The sequence below is a fragment of the Elephantulus edwardii genome, unplaced genomic scaffold (assembly GCF_000299155.1).
Source record: "Elephantulus edwardii isolate Elephantulus edwardi_28Jun2011 unplaced genomic scaffold, EleEdw1.0 scaffold00168, whole genome shotgun sequence".
NCBI classification, from domain to species: domain Eukaryota; kingdom Metazoa; phylum Chordata; class Mammalia; order Macroscelidea; family Macroscelididae; genus Elephantulus; species Elephantulus edwardii.
The window spans coordinates 4,538,655-4,549,446 of NW_006399918.1; the positions used below are offsets into that span (position 1 = coordinate 4,538,655).

The 10,792-nt window shown below is 41.5% G+C and overlaps 1 protein-coding gene across 1 annotated transcript in view; it reads left to right on the forward strand.

Moving 5' to 3' along the window:
• The first annotated feature begins 3,794 nt into the window (after positions 1-3,794).
• FCRL6 (Fc receptor-like 6) overlaps positions 3,795-10,792 on the forward strand; it is an 11,785-nt gene continuing 4,787 nt past the window's right edge. The window contains exon 1 of the mRNA XM_006895530.1: positions 3,795-3,825. Within this exon, the coding sequence (XP_006895592.1) occupies positions 3,795-3,825 (31 nt within the window). The remainder of the gene's footprint in view (positions 3,826-10,792) is intronic.

A 10,792-nucleotide genomic window follows, 5' to 3' on the forward strand; every position in this document is an offset into this window, starting at 1 on the left:
TACTGCATTGAAACAGATAAGGGAGAAAACTGTTTAAGAGGGATATGTGATTGGGTGTTTTTGTCATGACAGGAGTCCAGAGCGAAGGCTGCATAGTGGAGTGGACCTGGGGGGAGGGATTGTAAAACAATGAAAGAATTTTTCTTTTACTTTTCCAAGAGGGTGGTGTACTAAGGGGGATGGCTGGGAGGGGAGAAGAGTGCAACAGTGAATGAATGGAAATCCAAAGTCTGTAAATTTTCATCGAAATTAATAATAAATTAAAAAAGAAAAAGAAAAAAAGCAAGAATGAAGAGATTTTTGTCTCACATACGTTTGGCATGTTATCAAAAGGAGCTAGTCCTTAGACAAGGACATCATGCTTGGAAATGTAGAAGATCAAATCCTTCAACATTTGTAGGCCTGGGGTTCCCTAGAGACCCCCTTCCTTGGTGTCAAGGAGTTTCATCATGCAGGAGTCCAAAGAGAGGCATTCCACTCTGGGCAATTATTTTGTGGTGGTATCAAGGGTCCATAGTCAATAGTCTTGGCACCAGCAGCCAGGAAATTAAAAGGCGCATTGCCATGGGAAAGTCGGCTGTTAGGGACCTCTCCAAAGTGCTGAAGAGCAGTGGTGTCTCTCTGGAGACTAAGGTGCGTCTGATACAGGCCATGGTCTTCGCAATCACCTGTTATGCATCAGAGAGTTGGACAATGACCAAGGAGGATAGAAGGAGAATTGATGCCTTTGAGCTGTGGTGCTGGAGAAGAGTATTGAGAATACCATGGACTGCTAGGAAAACAAACAGATTTGTCCTGGAAAGGGTTAAACCAGGTGGCTCCTTGAAGGCAAGGATTCTGAGGCTCCGTCTAACATACTTTGGACATGTTGTGAGGAGAGACCGGTCCTTAGAGAGGGACATCATGCTTGGGAGGGTGGAGGGACAGCGCAGGAGAGGAAGGCCCTCTATGAGGTGGATTGATTCAGTGACTGGGATAATTGGGATGGGAGTGTCAGAGACAGTGCGATTGGCACAGGACAGAGCGGAGTTTAGGGCTGTTGTACATAGGGTCGCTATGAGTCGCAAGCGACTCGACGGCACATAACAACAACATAAAAATCAAGGGTCCACTGCTCAGCTGGCTTTCCTCCTCTTTTATCTCTACAGAGGAAATGGTGCATTCCACTCTTAATTCCTCTGTGACTATTTGGTTTATTGGGATTGTGGAAGATTATGATGTACGTGTATTTTTTGAGCGACTCAGTTCAGTATAGGACAAGATGCACTAAAACATACATGGTGATTTGAAAGTAAAACTTGGAAATAAAGAAGAGAGATTGATAATCAGAAAATACAGTGTTAGTGATAGAAATGAGGCCAGAACTCACATGATAGTATTTTTAAAGACCAATTCCTTATTTATTGCTAATACCTTTTCTAAAAACAAACATAAATGGTGACATGGACTTCACCTGACGGAATACACAGGATCCTAATGACCACATGGAGGCAAACAGACACTAGAGAAACTCAATGTAAGCTGCTGCCAGAAAAGGGCCAAGAACTGACTGTAGAGCAATCCATCAATTGCTCATATTTAAGTTCAAATTGAAGTTGAAGAAAATTAAAACAAGTCCATGAGAGCCAAAGTATGATCTTGAGTTTATTCTGGCTGAACTTAAAAAAAACACCTTAACAATAAAGTTGATGCATTGCACATTTAACAACCAAAAAGTAGACAGATAATAGGATGGCATCAAATATGAGGAGATCAAAAGGTCATAGCAAAGACGGAATGGATTAAAATGGATGTCAGAAGAGATTCTGAAACTTTCTCTTGGAAATGTTAAAATGAAAGTAAGAACTTACCAAAAGAGGTGAACAGAAAATTTGATAAGTACCTAGTCAACTAACTTAGAAGAGCTTCTTATTTGTTCCCATTTCAGAAAAAAGTGACCCAACAGAATGTGGAAATTACCTAACAAGATGATTAATATCACATGCAAGTAATTATTCAAGAACAACTGGAGCGAGACACTGACCGAGACCTGCCAGAAATGCAAAACAGATTCAGAAGAGATTGTGGAATAAGCAATATCTGATGTCAGATAGATCCTGACTAAAAGCAAAGAACACTAGAAAGATGTTTATTGTGCTTCAGTGAATATGCAAAGGGACTGACAGCATGGATAAGAGTAAACAGTGAAAAGAAAGGAAACATTGAAAAGAAAAGGAATTCCAGAACACTTAAATGTACTCACATGGAACCTATACAAGAAGCAGTGGTTTGAACAAAACAAAGGGGTACTACGTGGTTTAAAATAAGGAAAAGTGTGTCAAAGTTACATCCTTTCACCATATGTATTCAATCTATGCTGAACAAATAAATGGAGGAGTTGGATTATATGAAGAATTTGGCATCAGAATGTCAACATACAGAGCACACAAACTTGCTTACAGAAAACAAAGACATGAAGCACTTACTCATGAAGCTCAGAGATTACAGCATTCAGTGTGGGCTACATCTCAAAATGAAGAAAATAATCTTCACAACAGAAACAATAAACATCATGATAAATGTAGAAAATATTTGCATTTCCAGCTATTTTCTTTCATGAGGATCCACAATCAATATGCTTGGTAACAACAGTCAAGAAATTCAATGGCACGTTGCACTGGGCAACTCTGCTGCCACAGGCCTCCTCTATAAAGTCGGTGCTCAAGTACAACGATGGCAGTTTACAGACCAAAGTGCACCTGACTCAGGCCTTGATATTTTCAGCTGTTCCATATGCATGTGAAAGCTGATAAATGAATAAGCCTGAAGAAATACTGATGCCTCTGAGTTGTGGTGTTGGTGAAGCATTTTGACTAGACTGTGGACTGCCAAAAGAGTAAACAAATCTGTCATGTAAAAGTGCAGCCAGAGTGTTCCCTTGAAGAAAGACTGGTGTAACTTGGGCTCCCATGCTTTCGACATGTTAGCAGGAGGGGAAAGTAGAGGCGGGTCGGCTAAGAAGAGGGAGAGTTTCAATCAGATAGATTTGCAGCGTGACCGCAAAAATAAGCTGAAGCACAGGAGAGATAGGGATAGCCTGGGATCAGGCAGAGTCACGTTCCATTGTTCTATTGTGCCCAGGGTTGCTGTCAGGCAGAGCCAACTCAATGGTACCTTACAACAAACTGTAGGAAACTAAAGTCTTGATAAAACCACCCGCTTGTGGAACTTCTGTTGTAGCAACTGAAACAGATAACTAATCACCTAATATCCTGCCTACAATGGACCATTCTCGAGATTCCACTTCTCGTTGTAGTGTTCAAACACATTCATATTTGTGGTGATGAGCGGATCTAAAGCAGCTAGGAGTCACTCAGGGCTGGGGTACATTTTTCGAGTATTCCCAACACTGTACAATCTCCCAAGCCAAGTGATAAGCAAATCCTGACCATATCTGCATCTTTTTATTAGAAACGGCCCATATGTACAGAATTCCCAGTCTTGCTCCTTGGCATGGGGACAAACCACAGAGAGACTGTCAGGAAGCACTAACTGATGATTTACCTGCCTCCTTCATGATTTGCCTCAAGCCAATACATATACACAACATTCTTTCAGCCAAAGAGGAAATACAAATTTGAGCTTTCAAAGTTCCCTGCCCACTTCCTCTATTTAGACTATTGAGCCATAACATCACCCAGTTCAGCAAAACCAGTTGCCCACCTTTGGACCTGAAGTGGAAGTTCTCCCCCAGCTTCCCCTCTGCTGTGCGGCTGACCTGTGTCTCTCCTGTTCTGTGTGTCAGAACAGGCCCCATGCTGCTCTGGATGCTTGCGCTGCTCTTCGGTGAGTCACTGAGCAGGAGTATCTCTTCCTGGACACCAGGGACAGTAAGTCATTGCTGGGACACAGAGTTCAGGATTTCACCTTTTCTGACGCAAGCAGATTTGCGGATGGAGCTTGAATGAGATGTGTACACTGTGATAGAGATGGAGTGTTTTCTAGCCCATTTGTCCTAGGTCCTCGGCAGGGCAGCCCTCTCAGATGAATGAGTGCTACGAGGAGACAGAAAATCATTTTCTAAAGCCCCTTGTTTCATAATGATACTTTTGCTCTGTAAAATCAAATTAAAATGTTCGCTGGGACTGTCTCTATAGCAAAACAACACAGGAAGAAAAGAGGCTTCTGAGGGAGAGGGGGAAGGGGAGGAAGATATCACGGGAATAGCGTGAAAGTAATTCAGCGGTGGTAAAGAGAGGTAGATACACAGAGTGGCACTGGTGGAAGGGCATATTACATGTTGGGCTGTTAACCCAAAGGTCAACAATTCAAATCTACCAGCACTCAGAGGGAGAAAGATGGGTAGTCTACTCTTGTAAAGATTTATGGCTTTGGAAACCCACTAGAGGGTCAGTCAGCTCGAAAGCCTTAGGTTTGAGTTGATGTGTTTGTGAAATGTTAGGCTTTTTTGTTCCCCCTCAAGAACCAGTCAACAGTGACTGGACTGTTCATCTAGAGAAGAGGGTCAAAGCCCTTGTGAATTTGATCCCTCTCCCTCTACTGATGTCCTCTCTGATGGCAGAGGGGGTCAGGTTGGACTGGTCCTCAGAGCTGGGTTGAGTAATCAAGCCTATTTCTTTCTGATCTGTATCTTTTTCTTCTCTAATCTACTTTTTGCCGTGGCAATAACTCCCACACATGATGGAGGGTTGGCTTAGGGGTAGAGGACTGCAGGGGGAAGGGTCTCTGATCTCACCAATATTCAGCTCCCTCTCAGTCAGTATTATCCTGCTTAATTTAGAGAAAAAAGTTTGCACATATATTTGACATCCCTTTATAATTTGTGAATTGACTTATTTTTTGTTTTAAACTTGATCCCAGTAAGTTGTTTGTTTTCATTGAGACAGAAAAAAATAAAACTCTTCCTAAATACAATCTAAAAGTCTGTGGGAATGTGATTCCCATGAGGAAAATTTTGGTTACAATGTTCTTCCTTCTCCAAGCTCACCCTGCTATGCTGTTTTCTATAAATGGTCACTGGGACGAGTGAAGAGGCCTAATCTTGAACTAAAGGTACAGATAATATGGCATAGTATCCGGATATAGTCCAGATGAACAGATTCCAAGGACAAATTGTCTTATTCTAGAAACAGAATCTTTTCAGGGGAACCAATCTTTGAATCTTAGAGACATCCTGCTGGGAACAGTGGAGCGTTAGAGACAGAGAAGAAGATCCTCAACATCTACATAGACAGACCCTCATCATGATAGATTGACGCAGTGACTGTCACAAACGGAGAAGCATGACAAAGATGGAGAAGACAGGGCAAGTCAGTGCAAGGCTCAGCTCTGTCGTAGTTGACTCGGCAGCACCTAACAGCAACCACATAAAGAGAACAGGGACCTCTCATGGCCTAGTGAGTAAGGAACTGTAACTGCCAACCCAAAGGCAGGCAGTTTGAATCTACCAGATGCTTCAAGGGAGAAAGATGGCCAATCTCCTCCTCTGAAAACTCCCTGGAGTAGGTTCTGACTTGACGGATGGCACCTAAGAACAACACTGACAGAATGATTCTTGGACTTAACTAGCTTTCTAAGTTTACAATCCAAGATCTGGATGGGAAAGAGCAAAAGAAGAGAGGAGAGAGATAAAGCAATGCAATGCATAATGCAAAATTCAAGAATCATCAGAACACATTTGATTCTCAGGACCCCAGAAACGCAGCCCAAGATGTAGACCTCAGTAACAAGAGAGTTACCACAATTGCAGAGCTAGTATTTCCGCTCAAGTGTGGACAGAAAAAAAAAAAGAAAGAAAGAAAGAAAAGAAACATTAAATACTTACTTTATAGAATGTAGGAAGCTCTGGTGGCCTAGTCCTTAGGAAGTTGCACTGCCAAATGAAAGGTGGTGCCTCTCTGGAGACTCAGATCCTTCAAAGAGAAGTGAACAATCTCTTCCTATGAGATTTGCAGCCTCAGAAACTCATAACCCAGCGATTAAATAATTAAAGTATTTTCATTATCTGAAAGGTTTAAAATCAGGAAAACTGTATAATAGAGTTATATCCTTTCACAAAACTTATTGAATGTGTGTGCACTGAACAAAAAACATAAGGAGGCAAACTGTATAAAGAATGCAGCATCGAAATTGAGGAAGAACCATTAAAAAACTGCAACGTGCAGGTGACACAATTCGCTTACTGAAAGTAAAAAGGGCTTGAGATGCTTACTGATGGAGATCAGAAGCTACAGTCTTCAGTATGGATGTCACCTCCACATAATCAAAATCCCCACAGCTAGGTCAATAAGAAACCTCATCAAAAGTGGAGAAAAGATTGACATTGTCAAGGCTTTCATTTTACTTGGCTCCACAATCAACAACTATATAAGCAATAGTTAAGGCAACAAACGACATATTGCAGTGGGCAAATCTTCTGCCAAAGACTTCTTTTAAGTGTTAAAGGCAAAGGTGCTGATTTGAGGATTAAAATGAGCATGACCCAAGCCATGTATTTTCAATCACCTTATAGGCTTGTGAGAGCTGAACAATGGCTAAAGAAGATTGAAGAAAAATCAGGAGCTTTGAATTACAGTAATGGCAAAGAGTATGACTGCCAGAAGAAGGAACCACCTTTCTTGAAAGTGCAGCCAAAATCCTCCTTAGCAAAGAGGATGAGGCTTTTTTTTTTTAGGATGAGGCTTTTTCTTCACATACTCTGGGCATGTTACCAAAAGGTAACATGTCTTATAGAAGGGATTGCTAAAGCAGAGAATCAGAAAAAAATAACGAGACCCTCAAAGAGATAGAATAACAACTGTGGCTGTAAAAATGAGTTCAAATAGCAAAGAAGATGAGGCTAGCACAGAAACAGGCAATGTTCTTTTCGTTATGTGTACAGTTTCTATGAGTCAAAACCAACTCAATGGTAAGCAACAACAATATTCTCATCTAATTTTCAAAGCCTTGTGAGGCTCTTTTTGTCCCCATTAAGTAGTTGAATAGAAAGCTTACAAAATGTACCTCAAATGACTCCCTCTAACAAGAGTGAAGCAAACGTGTGAATCCAAGGGCGTATGATGTCAAACCCCATATTTTTCTCCATTCTACTGCCCGGCCATCACGTAGTTGGATTCTAATCAGATAAAAACTGGAAAAAGACATTAATTTAAAGTGTCTAACAAGTCATGTTCTCATAATAGTGAGCTCTGGTGTCACAGTCTGTAGGGAATTGCACTGCTAACCAAAAATGCATGCCTCTCTGGGAGTTCAAATCTATAGGCAATTCTATGAGACAAGGCAATCTCCTCTGGTCCAACTCAGAGCCTTAGAAACCAAATAGAGGGCCACCTGGAGGTCAGTTACAGCTCAACAGCAATGAGTGACTTGATTATCGCTACTGACTACTAGGAATTCAGGAGGTTAGGAGCCCAGACACTGAGCAACTGGAGCATAGCTGAACACAAAAGATAAAAAGTTTAGAGGGTGAGCAAGATTCTTCTTTGATTCTAAGGTCATCTTTATTGCAATACTGAACATTTTCTCCACACACATATGTTGTTGTTGATTGCCATCAAGTCAAGCATGACTCATAGTGACTCTATGAGCAAAAGACCTGATGCCTTTTTATAAATACTGTCATTTGTCCAAGTTCAAAGAGTTTCTATAGGCATGTGGTTTAGGAAGTGGATGCCACTACTGCTTCCAAACCTGAATCAATCTGGGAGCTCCTCCAAACACTGTCCATGAAGGGTAACTATTATAGTGTTTGACGCATCTATGGCAAAGTGTTCAACATCACAGCAACTCCAAATTACTTCAGTACAGCAAATAGACAACTGCTGTACCACTTTCATCCCAAAGGCCCTCAGGCCATATGTATGGTATTTTTAAAGACAGGCATGCCCAACAAATGCTGGTTGAAAGGTAATACTTTAAGGAAGAACTTTCAACATATATTTATTCTTATATGTACTCTATTTTTTTTCTTCTTAAAATTTATGTACTTGAGTGGAAGTTCATAAATCAAGGCACGAAGGTTGAATCCACCAGCTGCTCCGTGGGAGGATTTGTTTCCACATGCATACACAACATTCACTATAGACATCATGGGTTCTCTGCTTAGCAGTCTCAGCAACATGGTAGTCACAGCTTGGAAAGCAGCATGTCCCATCATGAAAGAGCTCAGTTGTGAGATAATTTATGTTGAACTAAAGATCTACCCTGTAATTTCCATCCACTGAGCTTATTTCTGGTATTAGCAGCGGTTTAGTAGTAGGATTCCCACCCTGACCACCCGTTTGTCAGTGGAGGCGTAAATATTGCTGTGGTATTGAATGTGTTTCAGTAGAGTTTCCAAAACAAGATGAACTAGGAAGAAAGGCCTGGTCATCTATTTCTGCAAATCAGTCAATGAAAACTTCATAGCTCACAACAGACTGATCCATTCAGTCACAAGAAGGGCATAGGACCGAACAGTGTTTCATGCTATTGTGCTTGGGACCATTGTGAGCTAAGATTAACACAATGACAGCTAACAGTAAGTCCCATTTCTTCCCTATGAAGTGATTCAGAATAAGTTGCTCCCTTCTTTTAAGCTTAGTTTACTATGCATTTGAAGACCTCTATCTTAGGCCAAAGGTGGCCCAAGGGTAAGAAGGTGCACTGCAATCCCAAAGGCACGAGGTTTGAATCCACCAGCTGCTCCACAAGAGAAGGATAGGAAATCTCTTCCCATGTGACTAATTGCCTCTGACAACATGGTGAAGGCTTAGCTATGGGTTCCAACTCTATTTCATACAACAACAATCATGTCCTTAAGGATTTCCAACATAGTCTGTTAAGTAAAAGGACACACCTCTCCAATGGTTCAAATCCACCAGAGGCTCCATGGGAGAAAGATAGGCTATCTCCTTCCATTAAGATTCACAGCCTTAGAAACCCAGTGAGGGGCAGCTATGAGTTGGAAGGGACTCAATGGGAGTGAGTTTGAGTTTCAATCACATCTTTATTCTGTTGCAGACTTTAACATGACATGGTTCCTAGACCTCGTTCTTTGTCCTGATTATTTTGATATTGATTATTTTGATATCTTTTGTCAAGGGGCTAGGAGCTGGCTCTTCATCTTCTTATAGTGTCTGACTACTGCAGAGGTCAGTGGGGCTGCTGTCTCGTTGTGAAGAGGTCTTGTTATGCAACCTGGGCTGTCAGTAGCTTTTGACTGTCTCACCACATTACTACCTCATCTTTAGTTTGTAGCTAACCAAGGTCCCTGGGTCCTTTGTACAGGAGCTGCTGCGAGATAGGTGTCACCCACTCTTTCTGTTGCCAGTTGCTGCTGTTTGATTATAGACTGTGATCCTGCATTCACAGTTCCAAAGTCTTGCAGTGTTCTGTGCAGTGAGTCATCAGGATTTGGGGACATGAGCTCATTTGGACTGGCTCTGTGCTTTCGGAGTGCCCTCTCCCTTGTTATAGTTTTCAGTACCCTCATCCTTGTTTTTTCAGCACTTTGAAGCTGCAAGATCATTGTCTGGAAGGGAGGGGAGGCAGAACTACAGAGAAAAGCTGCAGTCATTCTGGAGTCAGGCCTTCTTTCTACTTTCAGTTAGCGCAGTAACCACTTTCCTAGGTGTTGGCTCAGTATAATTGGTACAACTACTCTGTAAAGAAAAAAGTGACTATTAACACCATTCTCTGACACCATTTTACTGACAGAACAAGGAATCTGAATCTGAGACTCTTTGCATTTAAACTTGTCCAAAGTCACATAGACGGGGTGGATCCAGGAGCCCATTCTGAGTCAGATTCCAAAGCCTGTATTTACCACATTGCACCCAACTCATAGGAGGGGATGTGTTTAGATAGATGGGGTTGGGGTTGGGGTTGGGGGAGGATGGAGGAATGGTAAGAAAGAGACTCTTACAAGTCTGCACACACCTGAGGATCTACACAGAGCTAACTCAGAGATGAGTACAGAATTAAGCTAAAAGGACTCCATCTGTGTCTGTAACACTGTAAGACAGCAAAGTGCAGTACATATGGTTGAAAATAAGCAAGTGCTTATTCTGAGAGGGTTTTCTTCTACACTAGCAAAAAAAAAGAAAAAACAGTAGAAACACACACACTTAAAGTGAGTGCACTTAAAAAAGACACTTTATGTTATCACAATTTGGAGACTGAAAGTTCAAAGCTGGATATTAGCTTATTAATTCCCTCTGTGGGCTTCTCTTCTAGTTTCTGGTAGATGCTGGTGATCTTCGATAATTATTTACTTGTGGATAGGTCCCCTCAAGGTATTTATTTGCCCACTCGGTATCCATAGGGCTATTCTTCTCTTTTTATAAATTACTAGGTTTATAACGTGTTTACTCTGTTATGTCTTCATTAACACAAAATAAAGGTCTGATCCCAAATTTAATCACATTCACAGCTCCAGGGGTTAGGACTGACAAAATCCTTTTGGAGAGAAAACTATACCAGCTCCCAAGCCCACTCTTGTAGTCTTTTATTTCTCAATGTCCTCTACAACACCGTGTTGTAATTGCTAATTACCTTCTAGCTGGACTCAGCTTATAGCTGACTATCCAGTGGATTTTCAGAGGCAGTAAATCACATTGGAGGAGATTGTTCATCTTTCTTCTGCAGAGCACTAGTGTATTCGAACCACGTGCCTTAATGTCCTCTATCTCTTGGATCTTCAATATGGACTGAGGCTCAATGTCAAGAAGACAAAAATTCTCACCACTGGACCAATTGGTAGCATCAGGATGGAAGGTGAAGAGATTGAGATTGTTCACAGCTTCAGTTTGCT